Source organism: Micromys minutus (genome assembly GCF_963924665.1).
Source record: "Micromys minutus genome assembly, chromosome: 20".
Lineage (NCBI taxonomy): Eukaryota > Metazoa > Chordata > Mammalia > Rodentia > Muridae > Micromys > Micromys minutus.
This window is the reverse complement of record NC_137955.1, coordinates 52,388,506-52,415,494: the sequence shown is the minus strand read 5'-3', so window position 1 is coordinate 52,415,494 and position 26,989 is coordinate 52,388,506. Positions and strand designations below refer to the sequence as shown.

Here is a 26,989-nt window from a genome sequence, read left to right as displayed (position 1 = left end):
AATTTGTGGCCTCAATGATGGTGATGGCTGTGTTTGCAAGCACTCCCTCAAACACAGCTGTGAACCCTGATCATTGAGTCCCCTCCTGGTACCCCATTCCTTCTTCCTCAGTTGCTGGTTGTGGATGAAATCCTGACTCAGATAAAGGAGGGATGAGGCTAGGTGAGTGATCTGGTGGGTAAGGAGTCACCATAGTTATATGAGTCCGTTACACCTGTGTCATACCTGTGGTTGTGAGATGGCCCTGTTTGAGAAAGAGACAGACAGACATAAAAGACTACACTCCTAGGGCTGCAGTTCTTTGCAGAAAGTATGTGCTAAAGTTGAGTCACTCTAGGGGTTGAACGTTCCAGAGCAGACTATGCTGACACATTTATGAACCGACGACAGGCCACTGGGTATTGTGACTCTTGAGAGGGAGAGTTGTAGTGTATATGAACCACATCTCAAGAAAGCTGGGAAAGAAAATTATCCATTTGCTCTTGACCTGTGTGTTACCGAGCTCTGCGGGCAAAGTAGGGAACCGAGCAGAGAAGTATCACCAGAGCAAGCTGGAGTCCAAGGAAGAAGGGAGAATGACATTTCTCCGAAGACAAGCAAGATAAACAAGGGTGGGTGATCCCCTCTAAGGGAGAAGCTGCAGGAGGGGATACTGAGGTTTTCAGAGGTTGGCCAGCCAGCCAAGGAGGAGCTGGTCAGAGCCAGATGTACCAACCTCAGCCCAGCATGAACCCTGCCCTGGCCAAGTCGAAGGGTGCAGGGCCTATCCACCCTGACGGTCCTTCATCAATGTGGGAAGAAGAGAGGAAGATCCACTCCAGCAGGCTAGGACACAGTTTGGTCTACCTGTTCTCCCTCTCTTCCAGTTACCTTCCTGTGGCCCACTCACCTCCAGCCCCCTCACGACGAGCCTGTGACTAACCCCTCTCCCAGTTAAAGAAATCAAGATCCTAAGACCTAGGTAACTCTTTTCCAGGGTTCTCTCTTCCAAAGGAGGACTCTTAACACCGACCTCTAGAATTTGGGAGCTCAAGAAAAAGTTTGGTGAGGGGTGGAGTGCGTCCCCCACAAAACACCTCAGAGAGCCAGAAACCCTGAGTCCACTGCAGGCAGACCCTGTTTGCACTCACAGAAGCCCTGTGCTAGTCGCTGCTCAGAGCAGGTTCAAAAAGTCCTAGGGAAAAGGAGACGCTAGGGTCCAGTGTGCTACGGTCCGCGGCCGCGGGGGGCGCTGCGAGAGCCGCTGTTAAAGCCCCGTCGCGGGCGCGCGCTCTCAGAGGGAGGCCGGCCGCTGCCCGCGCCGGTGTCTCCGGTTGCGGGGCTAAACCTCGCCTGACTGCCCGGCCCCGGATCCAGGCTTCACGAGTCGCTCTCGGTGCGCTGTTCACGCGCCCCGGGCTCGAACCTCGGACGTGCGCCTGAGAGCTCGGCCGGAGGGTGGGTCCAGGTCCAGCGGCGACATGGGGAAATTTCAGTCCAAGCACGGTGAGGAGCGGACGGGGTGGGGGGGGGGGAGGGAACGGGTGGGCGCCGCCACTCACTGTCCCTTCCCTTTTCCTTGTGTCCTCCGACCATGCAGCAGCCACAGCAGCCTGCAAGAGGAGAGAGAGTCCTGAAGGTGAGCCCAGGCGCGGCGGCTAAAGCGCGAGGCCGGCCCCAGGGCCGGATGCGCAGAGCTCCAAGCTTGGGGCGCGCCTTGCCTCGTGCCCTCGGGTGGGACACGCCTTAGGTCTCCGGGAGCTCGTAGCCCGGGGACTCTTGGGACTGGGTGGGAGCCTTGAGGCAGTCTGGGCAGAAGCGCACCCTGTGAGGCTCACAGTCTCCTTCCTTCTTCGTGGGTGCCGTGTTTCCCGCGCGTCTGCGGGCGGGCCGCAGGGGACAGCTTCGTGGTGTCTGCATACTCGAGCGGTCGCAAAGGAGCGGAAGAGACCGACCGGCGCACGGGCAGCGGTGTGGAACATCGCGCACGGGACAAGCAGGTATGCAACGGGAAGGTGGGCGGGGTCGCACAACCACTGGCCTTGCTGTATGGAAGTCGCACCTTTTTATAGTCTGGGAGATGCAGAAGGCTCATGTGGCTGGCGAGGTTCGCCTATCCTTCCCCAGCATCTGGCATAGTATCCTAGAGGGGGCTGGGTGGTACTGGAACCTCCAAGCCCAAGGCTGGACTAGTGGCTCCACCCCTGAGGCAGGAGGAACTGGTGAAGGGATTCTAAGGCAGAGCTGGTACTCAACTGGGAGCCATGATCTCAGAATTCCAGGCTTGAGTTGGAGGACCTTCTCCATCTGTTCATGGATATTATAGGGCTGATTGCTTGCACAACAAAGTTGTCGAGAGGTAAGGGCTGCCCTTGCCTCCCATGTTTTAGAGAGCTTACTACTGGCCTGCAGGAAGGGTCCCTGGACAGATGAGCAGTAGAAAAACGGTGTCCCCAAACCACAAGTAGTTACCCCGTGTACTCAGATAATCCATATGCTGTGTTTAAGAGCAGAAAACTGCCCAGAACCAGAGCCCCAGGGATGAGATGTCGTGGAGCTTGCCAGCAAGAAGAAGTAGACATTGGGTTATTGGTTATAGGGAGAGCAGTGTTTGAAAGGACAACTACACTACACTTGGTCACCTACAACTGGCTCCCCACTAGTCAGGCCCCTCACTGGCTGAGAGCTCTGTGAAGTCAGCAAGTGGACTGGCATCAGTGTTCTTCCTAGAAGGGTCTTCTGATTGATGAATAGAAACTTCTGGGTGTTCATGAATTCCTTGTGTGGCTCTGACCTGAGACCTGGAGCTACATAGGCATAAAATAATATGTGCTAGAGTTTGGACGTGTGCTTCCTGGGAGGATCTACTGTAGCTGTAAAGGTGGGTAAAATGCTGAGGTGTTGTGGGTCTAGTGTGGAGATTCAAACAGTTATGTGCTGTCTGGTTTTGGGAGAAGAGGCCAGGCCAGACATCCACTTCTGCCCAGGTCCATCTTGCTACCTCTTACATTTGCTGAGGAATTCTTGGTGGCTGGTTGATGCCTCTGGGCAGCTTGGTTCTCAGATATGTGTTAGCCAGGGATATAAAATTGAGGCTGGTCTCTGGGAACTTGTTCATGACATGGGGGAACATTTAGACTGGCCCCCACCCCTTAACTGTCAAGCCTAGGGTCTTCTCCCTCCAGCAGCAAGTCTGACCTTGATCCTTGGAATCCCCACTTGAGAGCAGTAGTGTTCAGAATGGGGCACATCTTAGCTGACAAGGAAGTGGGGTGTGAGGGCCAGGGCATCTTTCTGGGGAGCACAGGTGCTCCCTGTGTAGATGCGGAATTACTAAGGTGAAGCTGTGATTTTAGGACCATGAGCACTACACTTTGGTTCATTCTTGTTTCGTTTTAGTTGTGTGGGCTCTGGCTTGCATTGTTCCTTTTAGCTTCATCCTTTTATAATAAGGCTTAGTAGGACCAACTCTGCTTAGGTAGCTATAAGCAACAGCACTCTATTTCCTGGGTTTCCCTTATCTAGCTGTGGATCCTGGCCAGGGAAGACCTTGAGCAGAGGCCCTGGCGCAGGCATTCTTGAAGCCATGTTGCTGCCCTTTGTGCCTAGCAGTTTGGACTGCACTAGGTAGCTCTTGCCCAGATCTGGGAGGGATTTTATCACCATACTCTTTCTTCTATCTGGAAAGCTCAATGGGGACAGTTAGTGTCCTTTCTGAAATCCTTTGCACAGCGTCCAGAGTTCTGCCCAACTTAGCGTCCTCCCACGAGCTGTGGCCTGAGGAAGGGCAGCCCTGACTATACTGCATAACACTCCTTACCACCAACTCCCAGTGACTCATGACAGGTCACTGGGAGACTTGTATCTCCTCTTTTGGCTTCTCCTTTGCTCTCCCCATTCCCTAAAACCAGAAGGGTGAAATTGCTTTTGACTTTGTTACTGAGCTGTACATCTGTGTACATTAAAAGTCTGTACAGGTCTGTGCATCTGTGTACATCCAGAAGTCTCCTGGGTGCCACTTCCTGCCTTGAGTGGCCACCATTACTATTCCCAGAAGCTCTGCTGTGTGTCAGCACCTGTGCCCCTTGCCTGTGGGGATATGAAGGGGGGAAGAGGCATGGGTTTGTTAGCCATAGCCAAGTGCAGATTTGGAGAGAAGCATGTGACTTCAGAACTACTGTGGTCACAGACTTTGAGTACTGATGGGGTTGTAGTTCAAACAGCAGTTGGTGGTGGCTTTCCTCAAAGTGGCTGAGAAGTCAGTCATCCACAGGACAGTCTTCTCATGTGTGTCACTTCTTCCCCTTGACTGTCTTTAATTTCTTCATCTGCCCCCGAGGCAGGCAGGAAATTGCTAAGAAGACAAGAGTCGCTGTTATTTTTGTTGTCTTTGTGAATTAAACACAGATTTCCATCGAACCTGAGAAGGGAACATTCTGCTCATTCTAGTGGTGGGGTTTTAACTTGGACTTTGGGGGATCGGCTTGTCTGTAAGTTGATGAGGCTGCTGAGAACCATGTCCATGGCTGTCTGTGGACATCCTACAGCTGTTTTTATTTGCAAGAAGGAAGGACATGGTTGCTTAGGCTGTTGAGGGATTGTGTGGCTGTCTTGAGCAAACTGGACCTTCACAACGACACTCACCAGCTCCAACCACAACTCTATGGGCATTTTGTGTGGCTGACATGTTATACCTTTCAGAAGCAGATAGATAACCTTGTAAGATATGGGAGTGATCAGCGTAAGACCTTGTGGTACCAGTGGGAACTTGTGCTTCTAACAAAACCTAACAGTCCTCATCATCATGTTGTCGATAGGTTCCTCAGAACTGGAAATCTTGCCTGTTCATCCGTTGGTCCGTCCTGACTGGCTAGAATCCTCTGAAGCTGGCTGTCAAGCCTCAGCCCCTTAACTCTATTGTTCCTGCAGTGGCAGAGCTTGGCTAGTCATTTACCTGACCTGAGCCAGGAGCCACCTCACCCAAAAATTCACAAGCTTCTGTTAGGGAAGGGGAGACTTTAGCCTTTGAGGAATTCCTCGTGTTTCTGTCACAGCCCAAATACCTCCCTATCCCTGGTCTTCACAGAAACATGGCACGTGGGTCATAAGACATCTGTAGGGGATATAGATGGAACTCTAGGGAGGTGATGGGAACATCATGGTTCCCCCTCAGCTGCTAACTTTACGGCCCCCAAGAAGAAGCAGTATTTTCCAGGGACTGCCTACAGAAAGTCTGGAATGGATGCTCTGAAGGCACCTGGGTAGAAGAGGGATGAAGGGATAGCCAGGGTGTCCGAGGCAACCATCACAGCACATCATCATTGCTCCCTGTTATCTCTGTGCCTTCTGTGTTTGGCTTTTGGGACCCAGTCTGAGTCTTGAGATGTTGGCACAGAAGTGCAAAGGGATCCATCCACAGGCTCACTTTGATGCAGGAACATCAAGGACAAGCATGGGGGATTGGCAGCATCAAGAAGCACTGAGTATCTCCATGGTCAAATGGTCAGGTAGCACTAAATGCATGCCTCTTCTATGATTCTGGCTTTGCATATGTCTCACTGAACCCCACAAATGTGTGATAAACTGAGTGGTTCTTACCCAGTGGGGATTTGAATCAGCAGAGGTCTCAGGAACCACCTGGCTGATTTGCAGAAAATACCACAAGGAGGAGTGAGGCAAAACTGGTCTGAGGATGGAACCTGAAGGAGTTTGTAACAATGTTTTTAGGTATGTAGCTGAAATTTACTTCCCAAGATACGGGTTAGGGCTAAATAGAGGAGGGAAAAGAGGCACAGGCCACTGGTCTATCCCTACATTGCAGAAGGTGTTGGAGTCATCTCAGAGACAAAGGCCTCAAGGACTAGGCAAGTGCCATGCAGTCAGTGTCTGACCCAGTCTGGTACTTGGAGGCCCTTAGTCTGCTCTGATGTACTCTGCCTTTGAAGGACAGTATATGGCTGGGCTCTGCCTTTGCTCATTGCCTGGTTCTCTGGTGTCTTATAACAGGAGCTCTGGGAGACTGACCATAAAATGTCATGCTTAGGGTTGTGGCCACAGACTGGAGGGGCAGATTACTGGTGTCTACAGTAAGGTTGGCTGGCACAGTTTTCTCTAGAAAGGTTACTCATTGGAGGAGTGTTCCCCTGGGATTCGAGTGTTTTGAGAGGTTCCTAGGAAGATCAGCAAGTGCTCTCTGGTGGAGCACAGAGGGAATAGATGTGTACAGATGTGCATATTGTGCACCTCTGCATCTGAGAAGCTCCATATAAAGTCCTAGGTCAAGGCTCTCAGAATGTGGAACAGTTTGCCTCAGGGTGCCACCTGCATTTGGGGGGTTGTTCATAAACAGCTAGGACTAAGACTTGTACTGGGTAACTTGTCTAGATTTCTAAAACAGCCTCAAGTTACAGACAATCATTCTGGAGGTAATAAAAGTGGAAAAATGGCTTCATGATGCTGTCAGCAGATTGGCCACTGTGGCCAATGGTGCTACCTCTCTAGAACTCAGGTTACTTCTTACAGCTTTGCTTGTGGCTGAATAATTTATATATAAAAAGTCATGTGCTTTATGTATGTGTGTGCATGTGTGTATGCACGTATGTATGTGCATGTACAGATATATGCAACATGTATGCACATGTATGTAGAGGCCAGAGGTCAACCTTGGCCATTGTTCCTCAGGACCTACCCACCTTGTTTTTTGAGACAATCCAAGAGTTAGTTTGTGATTACCATTCTTGACCAGAAGTCCTGTTCAACCTGGAGCCCCGATGAGGAGTGAAGGGTCTGAGGGGAGCTTGGGGGAAAGGAGAGCAGGAAGCCAGCCAATGGCATGGCTAAGAACCATGGTTTCAACCATACACAGGGGAACGGCTGGCTTCATGAGCGTTCTGTGCTGGCACTGTGGTCCAGCTTCATGTGTAAGAACAGCTGGCCAACTCCCCAATCCCTATAGCTTGTCCAGAGTTAGATAATGCAGGCGACTCGACCTGTCCAGACTCAGTTCTTTCCCAGCATTAGGGACAGGCCCACTTGCTCTGTAGTCTGGGGACAGGGATTGGTGGTTTCTGGTTTTTTTTTTTTTTTTTTTTTTTTGTAAGCAAAAAGCAATTAAGAGCAGTGGCTGCTCTTCCAGAGGTCCTGGAAGTTCAATTCCCAGCAACCACATGATGGCTCACAACCATCTGTAATGCCTTCTTCTTCTCAAAGGTTTACATGCAGATAGTGCACTCAAATACATTAAGTAAATAAATAAATCTTTAAAAAGAATGAGAGTAGGGGAAAACTGTGTCTCCAGTCTCAAGCCTTAGTAGTGAGGTCAGGGGGTAACCCACTGGTCATCTGCACAGAGGTTGTTGAAGTCCTGGTCAGAGCTAATATTGGGAGCCCCCTGCCAGGTCCAGCAAAAACATGACTCTTTTTCCCCTATGGTCAGGAGCCAGCAAACTGGTCCTAGCTAAGATATTTAGCTATGTGTCCAGGTCTTGAGGCCTGCTCTACATGTCTCTGAAACTCAGCTTGGCTTGTTTCCTGTGGCCTTGAGACCACATACTTCTCATAGTTCTACCAGGAGATGTGAGTGGACAGGTGTAAGGGTCTGGAATGGGATGCAAGAGCTTTGCAGAGGCTGTCCCATGTGCTTCACCCTGGCCAGACCTAGGAAGTCAGTGCCAACACACAGTAGGACCACCCACATGTGATTAGGAAACATAGTGGCCAGTCCTGTGCTTAGGAAAGCTAAGTCCTGTGGACCCAGACCACTTCTCCCTACAGGTAAGAGGAGTTCCCAGAATGTTGCCTGTGTTATGAGGACAGGCTTGTGTCACCCCAGGAGACTATGGAGAAGCTGACGTACAGCAGCTCATAAAGGCTGCTGTCCCCAACTGTTTGGTAGTGAAGCCCTACAGAGCTGTGCAGCTCTGAGGGTCACAGGAAAGAGGTGTTCATGAAGAAGCTCCCCTTGTATCAGCCCTGGTATAGCCTGTACTACCAAGAGTGAGGTTAGTATCACATGGTAATCTTGTCTGTTCTTGTCTGTTCACTTGTGAGTGCTCTTGTGGGCTGCCCTGCTCTTACTGTGGACAACACAGAATGGTACAGGCCCCCATGCCATCAAGTTAATCTATACAAATGCTTGACTCTGAGACCAGAGCAGAACCTGTGACGAGAGTAAGGCCTGAGACCCTGTCAAACAGGAAAGCAGCTCAGTACAGTTGTGCCTGGAGGTGCAAATGGGTAGGTTACTGCTGTGTCTGCCTCCCCTTTATAGCCTCCTGGTGGACTTTTCTTCTTACAAGAGGAAGGGTCCTTAGCCCTGGAGATTCCTATCCCTCCCACCCAAGCACTTCTGAGAAATTAGTTCTGTATTTTGTGAGTTTTGTTTTAACTTTATCCATTGGTTGAAGGATCCCTAGAAGGGTGCAGAGAGCAAGCCGGTGGGTCATGTGAGAAACTGAAATACCAGTGTGAAAGAATGGGCTATACCCTCCTGCTACACAGAGTTGTCTGGTCCCAGTGGGGCACTGTTTATGTGTTTGATCTGTCAAGTAGACATGCTGACAAGCAGAGCCAGAAGGCCATAGCTTCAGGAGGGAACTTAGGCTCCTTAGACTACAGGGTCATTAGAACATGTGGCTCAATGTCCTGAAGGTGGCATATGGAGAGGTTATTCACACAGCCCTGACTCCCTTCCCAGCCCTTTGCTTGATTGGCTTTCTGTGGTTATCCTCTGGCTGTCAAAACATTGTTCACTGGGCTCTCTGCCCACTGTGACCCAGCATGGGTCAGAGCAAGTGGCTCCTCTTGGGCCACCCAGTGGTGATTGGGGGAGGGGAGGAGTCATCCTCAGGCTCTATTCTGTTTTATTAACTGAGAGTGGTGCCAGGTAACATTGAAGCCTGGCCTAGAACATCTGTTTTTAAGGAGGACAACATTGCCCTAGGCTGTGAGAGATGAGAGTGATTATCCCATGTGCTGGCTACCTCACCAGTAACAGCTATAGCCTGCTGAATGGAATATACTCTTGGGCTGCACAGAGTCGTCTGGTCCCAGCGGGGCACTGTCTATGTGCTTGATCTCTCAGGTAGTTGGTAGACATGGTTGGCTGCTTAGGACCATCCTGGGCCAAACTCAGCACTGGTGTGGGCAAGACTGGTTTGCCGGAGCTGTTACTTACAGATAAAGCCTGTTAGTGATCAAAAAAACCCTCACTGCCCCCTAACCTGCTTCACAGCAAGCTGCACCTACTGCTGGGCTGGTGTTTGCTGTAATCAGCTTTCACGTTGATGGGAGATTTGGCAGCATCCGACTGGCAGCTCTTCATGCCAACACTGAACAAATTGGGTCTGTTCGATCCTGTTCGCCACGCACAGCTGGAATAGACTGATGACAGTGAAGCCTGGAGGCCCGAAGGGAGGATTTATTTTACTTTTGTTCCTCAGAATCTCCTCAGTTAGCCCTAGCGAGTTTTGAGCCCTGAAATCAGAGAAGCTAAAAAAGCATGTAATATTTTAATACAGAAATTCAGATGGAGATTAGTTTAACATACCACTAGGCATCGTGGTTGGTCGGTGTCTAGAGCACTGTAAAGGATGTTCTGTGTGCTAGGAAGCTCAGCCCTTCCTGCTCTTTGTCTCCAGAATCATAGGTGCAGGGGTGGGGGGCTTCTCTTATGCCTGTGATTCGGAAGTTGTGAGTTGATATATTTATTTACTGAAGGGATATGATTTACTAGTATCTCCTGGAAGAGAAAGCCTGACCTCATCCCGGCTTTGAGGAAGAACCTGCTCAGAAACCTGTGTGATACGGTCAACCTGGTAAACAGTACCTCTTTCTTCTTGCCACAAGGACCTGGCATGCAGCCCCCACTACAGGAACCCCCAGTGTCTTCACAGAGAGATTGAGAGTACAGGTGGGCTGGTTAGTCCTTTCTGCTCACCCTGCTCAGTGGGTTCCCACAGGTTTCCATAACCTCCCCCACTCTGTTTGTGCTCTTGGTAGGGAGGTCCTGGCTGCTCACCCAAAACTGTTGGCTTCATATCTTGTTCAGTGTCTCCTGCCCACTCAGCCTTCCTTTACCATAGCTGACTGGGTGCCTTAGCGAGACTGGTGTTTGGTCTCTGAAGCTCCATCCAACCCTGGCCCTTGCTCTCCTGGGGGTGCTCAGAATCCCCTATATATCTCACCCCAGTTCAGGGTGTACAGACCACAGGTCTCCTGAATGAGTGGGGTGTCTCTGAACCTGGCCTGTTCTTATTCCCTGTATAGATGTCCCTGCTGCTCTCGCCGGTCACCCACAACCCCTTTGCTGGCAAGGTTAGCCTCGGACTCCTGTAGTGACTTATTAGGTGGAAAGCCTAGACTAGAGTGGAGCTACCTTCCTGTTCCATCAGTGCTGGGAATCCTGGAGCCTACTTTTGGGAGAGCCAGCTTTAATCTGAAGAAGACATTGTGTTTCTATAAAGACGGGCAGAGGAAGGGGAACTGCACTGTACTTTGATGGATTCCTTGGAAAGCTGGGATAGGAGCTGGGGTGGGGGGAGGGGTCTACATGCTTTAGAGTAGTGTTACAGGAAGCAGTGGGTTCCAGAAGACCACAGGGATCACTGGCGAGTGGGAAAAGGAGTGGGTGAACCCGGGTGAGCCCTGACGGAGAGCAGAGTCTAAAATGACTGGATGAGGCCACAGGGGTAGACATGGCTCAGCATGAGGCCTAGGAAGAAGATACCAGAACACATCATTAACAGGGTACTAGCCACAGTAGGCAGCATCTAGCAGCCCAACCTGTGCAGGCTGGAGTGGACGTGAGGCAGATGGTTAAGGAAGTATCTGGGATAAAAGCAAAGAGTACCCCAAGCAGGGTGAGAAAAGCCACATCCGGGTGCCTCTGAAGAGAAAAGGATAAAAGAGGAAAAGTCTTAGGAATAAGGTGAGAAGGAGAGTGCTCAGCCCAATACCAGACCCCATGTGCCTGGGCTTCTCCTGCAGGGTTACTTATGGCCCTCTCAAACCCTGACCCAAGCCCTCTTTTGAAAGGAGGTGACTAAGGTACAGCAGAGTTTGGCAGTTTACTGAGTCATGCTGTGTTGAGTCCTGGAGCCTGGACTCTAATCTTTATAAGCTCCTCACCCCACTCACCCCCACCCCACTGAGCTGCTTGCTATTTCTGATTGCCTGCCTGCTACTCTCTCACCTAGGCTGAAGGAGGAGCCAGGCAAGGGTTCCTGGATGGTTCAGAGGCTCAACTAGAGGATGGTCAGGGAATCGCCCTGTCGTGGATATCAGGAAAGGCAGTATTGACAAAGGATGGTTGTCCAGATGTCACAGTGAAAGGTCCCTAGGGAGGAGTAAACAGCACACATTCCAGGAGGAGGGGAAAATGTTTACAGAGAACTAACCGTGACCTATACCAAACTCCTAGTGTCCTAGGAGCTACAGTTAACAAAGACATGTATGCCAACTTTCTGTGGCTCTAGAAGTCTACTGTCTGGGACAAGCATTACAGCTGGAAGGGTACAGGAAGCCCTTGGGGAGAGTCAGCATCTATCTTAGTTTCCCCTCCCCCAATCCCCTCCTTTCCCGTTACTGGCCTTATGGAGAGTCTGGGACCCACTCCATGGTTATGGAGCTAGGAAGTGGGATAATTTCATCTTTACTTCAGACTTGTGATGATCTGGGCTTTCTTGAAAACACAGCTGGTGTTAGCCTTGGGCAAATAGCCTCTTGGCTCTTTATCCTTGGTCCCCCTGGCTGTGTTTTTGATCAGTAGCCAGCTCTGGTGGAGTCGGTTGTGACTGGGCACGCTTGGGATGAGGAACTGACGGCATCTGATGACCTTAGGAGGTATGCCCTTTTCGAGAAGCCCACTGAAGTGGTGGCCCTAGGGACCCCATCCCTTCTAGACATGGCAAGACAGCAGGAGCTGACCACTGGCTTTGCTTTGTGTATCCATGTCCTCTCAGAGAGGGCACTGGCTCATCTGTGGGAGTGGAGAGGTTCTTTGGACTTGGACTTGGGGTTCCTTTGGTTTGTAATGCGCAGAGTATAAGGCAGAGGTTAGCGTGAACCAGAAAGAACAGGAGCCTCTGTGTGTGTGGAAGAGCTCCTCTGGAAGCAGTGAGGGGGTCACTGGGTACCATATCTGCCCATGCAGAGGACCAGAGCCTTGGTGGGTGAAGTAACGAGGTCAGAACTCTCAGGTCTCCCTGGATAGCCCTGGCAGCCAGAATATCTTTGGCCCGATGGTCAGTCCCTTGGATCTCATTCATATCCTAGGAATCCTACTATGCCCAGGCTTCCTTTTGTGTCTAGATGACCATGAGCTTTCTTCCCTTCATTTCTCCCTGGTGCAGCTCTGCAGCTTTCAGCTGCCTGGAGCTGGTTCCATTTCTGAAGCAATATTATTTGTTAAGAGCTGCAATGCAAGTTTGTCACAGGGATCCTACTAACTTTCCTTACAGTGGGTTTGGAGGATATAGGTTTAGCTTTTTTTTTTTTTTTTTTTTTTTTTTTCTCCCTTTAAGGACTTCATGCAGCTGCTAAGAGATAGGGTAGCTATGGGGCCCTCTTTGATCTTCACAGCAGAGCCAGTGAGGGTTTGTTTCCACAGAGCTCTTCGGAGAGCACTTAACAAAAAAAAAAAAAAAAAAAAAAAAAAATGAACAGCATTTATTGCTTTTTTTTTTAGTTGTGAACTCCCCAGGGGCCTGGTGCCAGGTTTTCAGCCTTCTTATCTCTAGTAAGAACACCACATCACATAGTACCTTCTAAGTAAAACAAAAACAGTAACTTAGGGTTCAGTTGTGTTCTATTCAAGCTTTGGAATTAATCTGCCTTTACTAGGAATGAAACAAACAAAGATGGCCGTGGGTTTCCTGAGTAACAGAGGAGGTGGAGGAAACTGTGTGGGGTCTGTATTAAAATCGATAGAGTCTATCTTCATCCAAGCAAGAGGTAGGTGGATCTGAGTCTGGGAGATCTGAGTTTGGGTTCCATTTTGTGATTTTACAACCGTTGTGGCCTTCAAACTGTGCATAGGAACTGTGAATCATCACCATCAGAAAAGGTTGGCCAGCCTCCATCATCATTTTCTGTGAAAGACAATTGTGGTGTCAGGCATGACTGGCAAATGAAGATCAAGGTGTAGACCAGTTGCAAAGTGACTGGAAAGCAATTTCAGTGTGCCAAGAGTGAAAACAAGGGAAAATAGTCAGCATGGCTCATGACTATTTGTCTTTGGACAAATGCATGTATGTATGTGTGTATACGTGCATGCACAAATCTGTGTTCCTGTGTGTAATGTATTTGTGTATGTGTACACATTTGCAAATGTGTATGTGCATGTGTGTATACGTGTGGGCACATGTGTTTGCATACATGTATGTGCATACATTTATAATATGTATGTGGACAAGCACACATGTATGCACATGGGTGCGTATATTTGTACATGTGTGTGCATTGTGTGCATGTTCACATGTGCATGTCCATTCATGTACATTGTGTGTTTGCATGTACAGTGAGTACAGATGTACTTATGTAGAGTCTTCCCACTCACACATAGAGATTCAATGTGTGTGCTGGAAGCAGTTTGTTTTAAGGTGGGTCCCCTGTGGATGTCCTTGTTGAAGATGGACTCTTGGAAGAATGTGGAGTCTTCTTTCTTTGCTGAGGTTTGGGGTTAGTTGTACTCTGCTTCCCATGTGTGCGGGTTAGTGTGGATGATACAAGTCACCGAGTCCATTCTCTGGGTTGGGAATGAAGAATCTTGACTGCCAGACTTTAAAGGGAGGCTGCTGGCCCTTTACAGCCTATGACCTTCCTGGCAGCATCTCTCACTGCACAAGTTTCTCCAGCAAGTGGCCAAGGCTGTAATGCACTCATTCGGGGACTCGTCCACCATCTTCCATCTGTCTGGTACTCTCTGTGAACTGGGCTTCCTTGGTGTCCATTTCCTTGTAGAGAGTAGATGGTCAACTCCCTACAGTAAATGTAGCTGATCAATTCCTACACAAATTGGGGATTAGTGTATTTTTAGATGAATGGGTGTTGGGAATGTGGTCCATGTAGTGTCTTCTATTGTTAATCAAATGACAGAAACAATGGGAAACTGTGGTATGAAGGGGAGGGAGATGATAATGGAAATATTTGTATTTCCTGACCTGGACAGAAATGGAGGAAGGCAGACACTGGTGTGAAGAAGTGTGTGTTTTAGGAAACCCAGCCTTTATAACTTTAATTCTTTTTTGGTTATACAGCCCCTGATGAAATGGTCCTAGCCTCCCCTCCCCCAGTTTAAAAAAAAAAAAGAGAGAGTGCATAGAGCAAAAACATCCTGCAGATCTTAGGGGAAAAAGCAGGATGCTAGCATGCACTTGTGTTCCCTTCCTGTAGTAGCTCTGGATTCACTATCCTTAAACACCGTGATTTAGATTTGTAGGCACTCAGGACTTCATGACTCTCAGCCCCTGCAGGGGACCCGCCAGGCACCACAGGAACTGCTGGGCCCCTACTGCACATGTGTCAGAATTATTAAGCCCATAAAACTAGATTGTCACATCTGAAACTGTTTAGCGGCTGAAACTGAGTCGTGACTTCAAAGCTGGCCAAGCGTTTCCAGACAGACGAGTGGGCCGGCACCTGGAAGTGGAATTCCAGCCCCTGGCAGCAAGCAGACTGGCCTCCTCACCTTTTCCTAAGAAAACACTGTTCCTCCGAGCCTAGAGCTAGATGCCACACCTGGAAGCCTGTGTGAGGGACAAGGTCCCTGCATCTGAGGGATTTGCTACTTCCCTGCTCCAAAGCTCTCTGCAGCCCCCTTTCCGTCCCCTCCTTGTCTCCCTGATTTTTGCTAGTCCTTACTCCACCTGGTACCTTCCCCAGCAGAAGAGGTTGTGGCTTTGCCGTCTCTACCCTGCAGCCTCTTCCTCCATTTCCCTCCTGACCTTGCCTGCTCCAGTATTGTGAAGGTTCTGGCTTCAGTCACCTCCTTCAGGGTAACATAGCTCTTTAGTCTGTCCCATGGGAGGTGTCCTAAATGTGTGAGGGATGCCACATTAATTCCACACCCAGCACATCAACAGCCTCCAAGCAGAAGTCCAAATGTTCTCCTGGCTCCCTGGGCTCTCCTGCATGGCCCTCAGGAAGCTGCAGCCCACACTTCAGAGTACTACTAGCCGCTCCTCCATATGGCTCTGCTTCTGTCTGACTCCACAAACATGCCATGAATCTCGCACAGGTCCTGTAGTTCTATCTTCCCACCAGCAGGTTATTCTTAGCTTGTGCTTGCACCCCAGCACCAGTCTTACAGAGTAGCCAGGACAGATACTGTAGAGCTGTCCCAAAGGTCATCATGGTGGCCTCTATGATATGTTTCTGGAGAGTTCTGCATCTGAGTAGAAATAACTAGGAGTTTAATGTGGGTGATTTTTTTCCCTGCTGATTAGGAGCTAATGTTGGAGTGAGTGATCAGACATACATACCCCAGTACTTGGTAACCATGAGTTCTAGACCCCAGGGGCCCTGTGGTACAAGCTGTCTTGTAGGGAACAGTTCTGAAGAGTGGCTTCAGTCTGTTTGCTCTAGCCTCACTTTCTACTGTCTTCCCTCCCCTAGTGTACCCACTGAAGGCCTAATCCCCACTTCTTTCTGTCTCCATCCCTGCCTGTTTCTGTCTCTGTATTTCTTTATGGGAAATCTGTCTCTCAGTATGTCCTTCCCACAACCTCACCCCATCTCTGAGACATTGACAGGATCTCATCCTCATTGAGGTCTCATGTTTGAGGATGTACAACCCTGACCTTAAAATTGACAGGTGGAGCCAGAGTTTCCACGCGCCTACAGGTTTCACTGAAGATCACACATGTGCCTTGTCACAGAGAATAGGATTTTATGGGATCTGTCATGGCCTGTTCTTCCATCTGAGGCCTGACTTGATTCTCTACCTGAGCCTGGATTCTCCTTACAGAAGTCCTTGGACCTGGCTTCAGGAAGGACACATGATTGTTCTCTGGACAGGAGCAAAGCCCCCTTGCATGAGGCCCAGGTAGAGATAATGGCCTTTGTTTCTGAGTCCAGGGACACCTCAGGCAGGAAACAACTGGCTTGTGGTTGTTCTGAGGTCCATCTGCCCAGTTCTTGTTCTGTTCCTCATTCTTATAGCTGCCTATGGTGGGTGGGCATTTGGAAGATGCTGAGGTGTGGTCTCCCAGGACCTACAGGTTCTAGTAGGTGATATGATTCAGGAACATGACCCTCTTTCAAAGATGGGTGGGGGTGCCACCATCTCTGACTTTAGTAGGACAAATTGTCTTTTTAGGAAACTAGGACTCTGGTTTGTCCCTGCTTCCTACTGCCACCTAGTGGCAATTATGGGGAATGTTTGAAGACTGTGACCTAGGTTGTCCTGGTTCCTTGTGGGGTGATAGAACAGGACAAGAAGTGTGAGGAACTGTGGACCCCTCATTTTGGGTGTGAATACATGGGTATTTCTGGTATTTGGACTTTCCATGTATGTAGCAGCAGGTCAAGGAGCTCTATAGGCCAGCATAAGTTAGTCCCAGACATACCTTAGATGCTTACCAGGTCATTTGTGGGTTACATTTCCCACTGTGGCATGGGTCCCCACAGTCCTAACAGTGGTCCCCAGTGACTAGGGGAACATTCATCAGAGACTGCAAAGTGATGTTGCAAAGGCAGCAAGCAACTTGGGGTAGTGTGTGCACCACAGGGAGGTGCCTATGGGTCAGGCACTGAGGACGTGTACAGAATGCTAAGCTGACCTCGACAGGACATCTGGAATGCAGAGGAGGGAAAGCTTGATCAGAGAGGCCAGAGCAAGAAGGCTCTGGTAGAGGGTGTAGTTCTAGTTCTTTAAAGAGGAGCTGGGGTGAATGAGGAGGTGGGACCCTCAGGAGAATCTGCTAGGGCCTGAGGTCACCAGACTCTGTCACAGCAGGAATGTGTAATGTCTGCCTTTTACAACCTTGCCTGTGAGCCTAAGTCACAGGAGAAGGGACTGCATGTCTGGCCAGTGGCCCTGTACAGGTTTTATATGATGTAATTAAGGCTCTTGGCTCTTCTACTTAACTAAAGCAGTACAGATTAAAGGGCATTCCTTTGTAAGCAGGACAGATTTGACTTAAATCACCAGGCAGAGGCCAGAATTACCCCCAACACACTCATTTTCTCCTTTGATCCGGGGCCTCTCCAGCCATCCCTGGGCTAATGTCTAGAATGTTTCATGTCCTGGGTTCTGGTGTGTGCTAACAGAATCTGCTACAGTGGCCCTGCCCACAGATGGTGTGGCTTTGATCAAATTATAGCAGCCAGCCCTGGCCTATTATTGTAGCCTTGGAAATGTCCCAGGAGACCAACCTAGAGTTTGTGCAGGATCTTCCTTATTTTTCTTTTTTCCTTGCAGTGCTGGGCATTGTACCCAGAGGAGGCATCCTGAGCATGCTCTCTTCCACTAAGCCCAACTCCCAGCTTCCTTTTTTCATTGAATGTCCTCGCTTCCCCTTACCTAAAAGTGCAGCCACAGCACCTGAGGCTCCTCCAGGATGAAGATGAACCCTTAGGGTTCATGTCCTTGAACCTAGCTTTCGTACCTCATAGGATCTGGAACTGAAGCTCTATGAATTACTGTTTTCAAGATGAAAAAAAAAAAAAAAAAAAAAGAGCCCCAAACCAGGTTTTTAGAAATTGCTAAAATTTTATAGCTTATGTTCAGCTGGGACAAACTGGTCCCTGTCTCTCTATGCTCAGGCCTCCAGTCTCAGAAGGACATGTTGCTATGCATTGTAGACAGAAGAGAGCTTTATAGAGTCAGGACAGACTACTTGCACTTCATTAAAATCAGATCCTTTGAGCCTTCATTCAGTCTGTGGATTATTTGATCAGTTAATGGGACCTCCTCCTTAAAAAAAAAAAAAAAAAAAAAAAAAAAAAAAATCCTGGCTCTCCTGAAACTCACTAACTAGGCCAGGCCAGCCTCAAACTCACGGAGATCTCCCAAATGCTAGGATTAAAGACACATGCTACCATATGGAGTTAGAAAGGGGACGTTTTAATAATTAGTTGGTTTCCTCATCAAACGATCTCTAGTATAATCTCTTAAATGATATCCTAAGGACAAGCCATGTATGCATCCTATTCATAATGGTTCCCGTGAATTGGGAGTTCCAGAGAGAGAAAAGCTCTGCGGTGCTTATAAGATGTAGAAATGATCAGGGGTCTCCCCTACTTCCTGTCCCTAGTCATTCAGCCTTGAGCATTTGGTCTTCTGCAGTGAGGGCTCCTCAAATGCTGTGTTTCCTACAACTGCTTTATAGCCAAAACAAAAACAAAAATGACAAAAAAAAACAAACCCTAGAGAGGAGCCCCCCTCTCTCCCTGTGTTGCATTTTGGGGTAGTCCTAAGGAACCTTCAGTCCTATCCTGGATTCTCCTTTGAGACCAACACTGTGTTTATCCTCACCAAACCTCACACAGCGAATACTACCCAGAACACTGCTGTAAACTGTCCCTGTCGCATGCACCTGGGCATTTCTGGCATTCCTCGTCAGCCTGTCCGTTCTGACGTGGGCTTTCATGGTTATTTTCCTGTTTGCTGCTAGAGACAGAATGTTTTCTCCATCCTGTCCCAAAGGCATCAGGTTTTTAAATATGCTCTGTCATTCCATGCTCTGGGTTTGAATGAGACCTATGTCCTTCGAGTTCTACAGATGGGTATGAACCCACAAGGTTGTGCTAGGTCCCCTACCAGCCATCTCATGTTATCGACAGTGAGGAATGATGGGGTAGTGGTTAGTGGCCACCCTGTAGTCACTGACAGGTGAGAATGTGCCAGATGTACCTGGGATACTTAGTTTTCTGGATGAGATATAAAACTGAGGAGCCTTATCTTCCTCCTGTCCCCAGCTACAAGCCAAAGGGATCACTTGGCTCTCGTTATCCCCAGGGACATTACCAGCTAGCCAGATGAATGGGTCTTAGCTCAACTTCCCATCTGCTTGAGGGCTCTCAAAACTTTGAAGCCACCTGGAATCAAACAGAAATGTCAGGAAACTGGTGGGAAATGCTCCCGGAGGCCCTGAGTGCTGGGCTGGGGGCTGCGAGTTCTTCTGTCCCGAAGGGCCCTTTGATTGCAGATGGCTTCCGTGGCACATTTTATATTTCCTTTCTCATAGCCTTTGCTTCTGTGGATTATTTACAAGAACCATGTGAGCTTTTGTTCTGCAAAGTTTCTTGGCTTATACATTGCCTGGATGTGTTTGAAGTCCTTCCCATTTTTCCATAACTGGTCTTAAGATCAGCCGTGAGCTAGGGATGTTTCTTGGCAGCCATCCCTGCTCCTCAGCCCAGCCCTGTAAGAGGCAGTGGCCCCTTTGCCGCTCCAGTGAATGCTACCCTGAGTTCTTCCCATGGGTACCATGGGAGCAGCTTTGATGGAAAGCTTTGCAAGCCAGGAACAGAGTGCCACAGAGGGTTCTTGGATTTGAGGCTTCTTATACTTGTGGGTTGGCAGTGTTGGCTCAGACCAGGGAGATCCCAAGTCTCACTTGAAAGTGGGTTTTGCTTGCAGATAATGAGGCCAAGTCCTGGAAAAGACTCCAGCATGGGGTATTTGTACATTCTGCTGTGTGAAGCTGGAAGGAGCTGGTGTATGTGGGCCCACGACTGAGAGGCCTCTTAGAGGTCTGATGCTGGTTCCTGATCAGGTCTCAGAATCAGGGCATCTATTTACTGTCTTCCTCTGCTCCTCTAAACCTCAGGGTTAGTAATCATATTGCCACATTCTTTTGCAGGATCCCAATGGAGACTCTAAGGAGGGGCCTTTCTGGGAAGACAAGGGTTCCCTAGAAGGTGAGTCTAGCTCCAGAAAATGCTCCCAAGACTTCATCTTGACCCTATGACTCAAACCCTCAAACCTGGCATACAACCCTGGGATCAGCTGATTCCTAGTCTCAAAATAAGTTAGTTAGTTCTTTAGTAAGCAGAGACCCCAATCACCTGTGATTCCTTACCCAGCAGGTCTGTCAATGGAAGAAGCAAACTATCAAGTCACAGAGTCAATAAATACAGTGGTTTATTTTGTGCATGTAGTTCTGGGACTTAGCCGGGAGGTCAGGCTGCCTGGACTGGTGCTCTTGAATTCTGAGTTAATGTCATGGCCACCTGGTTCACCATTGTAGAGTGGCAAAGCAGTCCTGAACATGCCACCCCACTTGAGTCACTTGATGTACATCATATGTGTACATCTTTGGTGGAGTCAGCCCCACCCAGAGACGTGATGAGTTCTTATTCTAGTTAGTAGGTGCACTAGCTTATAGATCAGACATCTGCTGAAGCCCACAAGTACTCCCAGCACTTCTTACTAGAAGTCAGGCACTCTAAGCTCATACCTGGACAGACACCTGACCAACAGCCTGGGCCCCTCTCAAGACACAGCTTAAGACCCTGAAAACACATGAGCCCCAGAAACAGGGCTACTTATCCATCTACACTGGGATTCAGGGGGAGACAAGGCTGCTTGTCCAGGCTGGAGAGAGATCTCAGTGGTTAAGAGAACTGACTGTTCTTCTAGTGGTCCTGAGTCCAAATCCCAGCAACTACACGGTGGCTCACAACCATCTGCAATGAGATCTGATGCCCTCTTTTGGTATATCTGAAGACAGCTACAATGTACTTATATATATAAATAAATAGATCTTTTAAAAATATTTTTTAAAAAGGACTGCTTGGCCAACAGATAGCCCACATGTGGCTTTGTCAGTGGGTTTTGAAGACATTAGAAAATGACCATGAAAATGAAGAACAAGGTTGGGGATACAGGGACTCACTCTCCTGGAGGACTCTGGAGTGGAGATTACTCTGTTTTGACCTTGAAGGTTCTTCTCCCACCCCATCTGTACAATGTCAGCTTAGAGGAGACAGATTGCTCACACTATGGGCTGCATAATGCAGCAAGGTTACCCAGTTGAACTAACCCAAGTGAAGCCTCTCTTCTTTCTACTTTCCTATTCTTCAGGAGCAGGCTTTAGCTCAGGGCTCATGTAAACAGAAGAGAGCAGAGATTAGTCAACCCATTTCCCCTCTGTCCTCACGTTACCCACATGGGACAGGTCCTTGCCTTACCTCCTCTTGCCCCGTCAGTTTTGCTGCCGCCTGAGAAGCCTGAGGGCCATGAGGGCCAGGGCCAGCTCTTCAGCACAGATGATGGTGAGAAGGCAGCAAGCCGAGAGGGTCCACTGAGACTCAGCAAGAAGCACTTGAACATTGACGTAAGTCCTTTCCCGAGTACACACCTACATGAGTGGCACCCTAGGCCCCAGGATAGATAGTGGTGGCCCTAAATGAGAACCATAGATATCCCAGCTCTGTGATTTCCCTCAGCCTCCCTAAAATGTGCTGGCCTGGTGGTTTGCATAGTACTGCTGTGAACCTGGTGATGCTGGGCAGATGGTACTACCATATGCATTACAAATGTAATAGGGTATCTAGCACTGCTGGTCAGGAAATAACAGGGGGATTTCCTACCCCCATAGACAGGGGAGCAGCAGACACATGGTTCTAATTCCTCTAACTCAAATAGATCCTGAGTATTTATGTGAGCAGAGACAGATGCCATGGTGTGGGGGGCGGGGGCTGATTCATGAGGCATGGAGTCAGCTCCTCACTAGGAGGGGGTTAGAGCTGGACAAGGAGCAGGGTTGAGGGATGCAGGCCAACTGCTCTTGAGCCTTCTCCTGGCTGGAAACTAGGAAGAATCACAGTTGGGGCACCCCCAGTGTCAAGCACCAGCTGATTCTTCCTCATCACCTATCCCTGCACACTGCCTACAGGCACTCCAGTGTGATGTCTCGGTGGAAGAAGACAACCGCCAAGAGTGGACGTTCACACTGTATGACTTTGACAACAGTGGGAAAGTCACCAGAGAGGTAATTTGCCGACATCTGTAAGTCCACCCATAGGATGGGGAGTCAAGGTGTGTGGCCTCTTGAGATCTAGAACCAGTCCAGTTCAGCAGATAGATGGATGGACAATGTCTGAATCCTTAGATGGAGAGACAGAGAGAAAGAAGACACTAGAACTTTCTTAAGATAGAAGGGGAGGCTGGGCCCATTTTAACATCCTCTCCTAGTTAGTACCAGTGTCTACTCACCAATTCCAGCACGGTCTCTCTACAGCTCTGACATCTCTAGGCTAAGCCTGGGTTCCTCACAAGACAGCCTGGGTCTGTAGAGTGTCATTGCTCCATTGGACTGTGTCCAAGAGAGTCAGGGAGCCTTTTCATTGGCCATGGCAGTGATGCTGAAAGAAGTGTAGCTAGGTAGAAAGCTTATCTGCTTGCTCATCTGATTTTTTAGAATATAAAAGTCAGAGGTGTGGCTGCAAAAACAGCGGGGCTACCATTAAGCTATGTGTCTAATCTGGATATAAGTCAGTCTCAGATGGGGAATAAGTGGACCCAAGGTGCCTTCTGTGGACAGCGGGTGAATACATGCTTGGTAGGGAAAGGAAAAAACGTCCCTTGAAGTCTGTTGTGTTGACCCCAGGACATGTCCAGCCTGATGCACACCATCTATGAGGTTGTTGACGCCTCCGTCAACCACTCCTCGGGCAGCAGCAAGACCCTCCGAGTGAAGCTAACTGTCAGCCCTGAACCCTCCAGCAAGAAAGAATGTCCTCTCACTGGCCAAGGTGAGGGGTCAATGCCAGGACCTTCCTGTTCAAATGGTGTCATCTCCGTGAGCACTACCCCTCAGCCAGGCCTGCAGGGTCAGGCCATGCCCTCAGCCACCTAATTTATGCTTCACACTTGGCCTTCCCAAAACACTTGTCTCCCACCATTGATCCCTGGATATCAACATTGTTCATGTTCCCCAACCACTTCCAGTGAAAAATTTCTCATTTCCGCAGTGTCCCAAGGGGACAAAACTGTTGGCTTAGTGAGTGGATGGATGAGCAAGTGACATAATTCATTAACAAAGGGCACAGTGGTGTCAGCTTCCAATCCAAGCCCTGGGGAAGCAACTGGGTTATTTAAATTTTCAAGGCCAGCTCTAACTTTTTTTTTTTTTACTGTTCTAATCAGCATGGATTGTCTCCTTTCGCACTTTACCCAGTGCACTGATAAAATTTGACCTTCACCTCTGCAAGCGAAATCACTTTTCTTTGTATCCAACCGTTAATTTATTTTAAGCCGTTAATTCCACACATACTGTGCTTCTAAGATAGTCCAAACTATCAAATCCCCATATCCCTGTCAGTGTACAAGAGGCAACGTCCTGTCATATGATGTATGACATGGAATAAACCCTATGCCTTAACACTGGGAGAAAATAGCTGGTTGTAGCATGCCTGTCTCACGAAGCCAATACAACAGCAAGGAATGAATGGATGGATGTCCAGATTTGTAAAATGAATAGAAGAAATGCATGATGATGATGATGATGATGATGATGATGATGGTGATGATGATGATGGTGATGATGATGATGATGATGCATGGATAAGCAGGTGGGTTGGGGATGAGTAAATACTGAACTGAAAAGGATGAATGAATGAATGAATGAATGGAATGTCTTTCTTTCAGACCGGGAGCCCACTCGTGGCAGAACAGAGAGTGAGCTCACAGATGAGCCCCGAGGGGTTGACAGAAGGCTCTCTGCCTACAGCAGGTAAGATGTGGGACCAGTGGTTGCTTCCTGTTGGCCACCCCAGTCTCCTGTCAGGCAGGGTGCTGAAACAGACACTGTGTGCTATGAAGTGTGAGGGTGTCTCGTGGGGCTAAGCACCATGTCTATCCAAAAGAAGGGAAGAGGGGCCATTGTGGTCCTAGTTAGGTAAACAGAGAACACCTTAAATTTAGGGTCACTCAAGCCCTGTGAGACCTGTGGTAATATCCTGGGGTGCGGATAGGCTGTCATGAGCTGTGGACCTTAATTATCTGGACAGCATCCAACATTGCTGCTGTCACTTCCGCCTTCTCTGGGGAGTGGGTACTAGTCAAAGTCCCTACTTAGCCCTCCTAGACCACCATCCACCTCTGCAGGCAGCCCTGTCATATGGCTGAAAGTCTGGCCCTGAGCAAATTGTCAGGCCTATCTCTGCTTCACACAGGAAGCCCAACGCTGATCCCCAGCCTTGCTCTGTACGAGTGCCCTACTGTGTGGACGAGAACACAGAGCGCAGAAACCACTACCTAGACCTTGCCGGCATCGAGAATTACACGTCTAAGTTTGGCCCTGGTAGGTACTGGAGGACTCCCACCCTATATCTGCCCTGTGGGTATAGATGTCTCCCTGAAGGTGCAAGTAGGCAAGGGGCTCTGAGATTCTCATGATGTTGGGTCCCAGGTGTCCCCACCCCACTTGGGCACCCCATTATCCTCTGCCTAGATGTGAACTCACAGCTTACTCTTCTGACACTGGCAAAGCAAGGAGGGTTCAACATCTAGGTGTATGTATGAGACATACTCTTAGGGAAGGTATAAGACTATTAGATGTATGTTCAGGAGCCTTCCAGCAGGGGGAGCTGGCAGTTTGGCCAGAATTAACCAGCATTGTAGACATTTGTAGTCCTACTCTACTTATAATGTTCCTTTCTGATTTTGTGCCTCCTGTAGCCTTTAGAGAGATATTCATGAACTGCAGCCCGGCAGTCTCTCTGAAAGCTGGAGGCCGAGTCTTCTGCTACTACCCCATTTCCACTAGGCATCCCTAAGGGTCCTCTCAGGCAGTCTATACATCATGACCATATCTCTGATCAGCTAGAAGCCCTTGACTGAAGTTGATCCACATTTGGGAAGGGCTGGCTCCATGTGCTTTGTACTAGAGCTTTGGCCCTCTCTCATAATGGGGGCAGCTGAAGAGGGGCTCCAAAGGGTTTAGTAACTGGCCCCATATACTAAGGCCACTGCACAGGGATGGCCTTAAGGGTTTAAGCATTTCATGAAGCTACAACCAGGGTATTCTGGAAGTCTGTTTGATCTGTCTCTTCCCTGCCTTCTCTCCCACCTCCCCCGCCCCCGTGTGTATGTGGGGGGTATTAATGAATTAATATGTTCCTTCACTGGAGTGCCCCCTAATGTGACACAACTGTTACCCCTCCTTATATCTAAGAAGGGTTCTAACTATCCCAGTAGAGAATCTCCTTAATAAGACCAACAATAGGGACAAAGGGCCAACTGAGCCAAGCAGCAAATTGCCAGGGTGGCCAAACCCCTTTAAGGAATGACATTCAAGGTCTTTAATGAGGTGTCTGACTCCCAGATGGAGTATGAAATATGCTTGGGACTGGGTTTTTACTTCTCTCCCCCACAACAGTTGGGGACATGTGGCCATCTGAGATGTGACCCAGCCAGAAAGCCAGCTCTATTGCAAACCCATAGTACAGATATGACATGTCTCAAACCTTACTCTGGGCCACCTTTGTCTTGTCCCTAGGGTCACCACCTGAGCAGGCCAGGCCAGAACATCATGGCAGGGCCACACACATTCCAAGCAGGTCCAGATCACAGGAGTCGGATGCCCATGCTATCCACCACCGCAGGTCTCAAGTCCTGGCTGAGTACGTTGTACCAGCTAATGAGCCTGCTACTCGGGCGCTGGCTGCACAACCCCGGTTCAAGGGGCAGGAGAAGCAGTTCCTCAGGTCTCCCAAGGGTCCAGGAAAACCTCTTGGGGCAACAAGCAGCAGCAAGCCAGGGAAAGCGCTTGGCTATTGCCTGCAGGCTGTGCCACTGCCGCAGGGCGCTCAGGACGGCCACCACCTTCCTCAGCCCCCACCACAGCCTCCGCCACAGCCCTATGGTCACAAGCGATACCGGCAGAAAGGCAGAGAAGGCCACTCACCACTTAAGGGGCACGGCCAGCCTACCATGGTGGAGCATGAAGTGGTAAGGGACCTTCCTCCTGTGCTGGCACCTGAGGGCTATGTGATGCCTGTGATCCAGAGGCATGAACACCACCATCACCATGAGCACCACCACCATCACCACCACCACCACTTCCACCCATCCTAGCACCCAAATGCCCTTGAGGACACAAAGCAGGTGCTGGCATGTGCCCAGTAGAGAATACAGCATCCCCCTGGCCCAACACCAGCTGCAAATGTCAAGAGGGCACCAGAGAGATGGCTCCAGGCTGGATATTCGTGGACAAAGCTGCTTTTCTCCCTGCCATTTGGATGCAGCTGATGATTTTAATGTGATACAGAAAGCCCATACATGAGGGCACAAAAGTGTCCATTCCCGCTTTTGCTGCAGTGTGGCCATGTTTGAAGGACTGTGCCTAGGCTTTTTTTTTTTTTTTTTTTTTTTTTTTTTTTTTTTGGTATCCTTTGGGCACCTGAATGGAAAGGGCAAGGCTTTTTGTGAAGTGTATACATTATAAAGTCAGTGGGTTGGAATTGGAAAGTGGTTTTCTTAAGCAGAACAAAGAGTCCAGAGTATCAGCAGATGTGGAGGAGGCATGGTTGAGCAGAGGGGCATGGTAATGTTCAGGCAGTGTGAGGCCTGGTGTCTAGAGCTTCTGGCATCCTAGGTAGATGTGGAGAAGACCCAGATAGGTTGGGGTGAGATCATCAGGTACTATGCTGGAGGTCCCCTTCCAGGCTGTGCCTAGCCAAGTGATACTTAGGTGTCCCTCCATAAAGGTTGCAAAGGTATGGAGACCTCAACAAGCCATGATCCTTGTGGTTCCACCAGCAGGACATAGCAAGGGGAACTTTTTACCTCGTGAGTTTGTGCAGCCAGGATTATGCCTTCGTGGCATAATAAAAGGTTGTGGATTCTGTAACATGGCATACCCTTGTATTAAAACCCTTTTCTGAGAACTGTGGTGAGTCTACCGACACGTCATAGCTGCAGGTGAAGGTGACGGGTGCCTGTGGAAGGTGAGTGCTGTAGAACCGTCTTGGTTCATGCCAGTTGGCACACATGACTCCATAGTAATACTTCTTACTAAGGGATTTTTAGACTCAGAAAAATCAGAACTTTAAACCCGGA

General features: G+C 49.2%; 1 protein-coding gene across 1 annotated transcript; it reads left to right on the top strand.

Annotated features, from left to right (window-relative positions):
* The first annotated feature begins 1,393 nt into the window (after positions 1-1,393).
* NKD2 (NKD inhibitor of WNT signaling pathway 2) lies at positions 1,394-26,622 on the top strand. The gene is made up of 10 exons (XM_080933544.1): positions 1,394-1,485; positions 1,580-1,618; positions 1,876-1,979; positions 19,785-19,842; positions 21,133-21,260; positions 21,822-21,917; positions 22,536-22,680; positions 23,576-23,660; positions 24,103-24,230; positions 25,428-26,622. Exons 1-10 carry the CDS (start codon positions 1,461-1,463, stop codon positions 26,003-26,005), a joined length of 1,386 nt encoding a protein of 461 aa, XP_080789670.1. The 5' UTR covers positions 1,394-1,460; the 3' UTR covers positions 26,006-26,622.
* Positions 26,623-26,989: the final 367 nt, after the last annotated feature.

Coding starts and splice junctions, on each gene's coding strand:
- NKD2 (XM_080933544.1), top strand. CDS start 1,461: ATGGGGAAATTTCAGTCCAAGCACG. Junction 21,261..21,821: donor AGAAGCACTTGAACATTGAC/GTAAGTCCTTTC, acceptor CACTGCCTACAG/GCACTCCAGTGTGATGTCTC. Junction 24,231..25,427: donor CACGTCTAAGTTTGGCCCTG/GTAGGTACTGGA, acceptor TCTTGTCCCTAG/GGTCACCACCTGAGCAGGCC.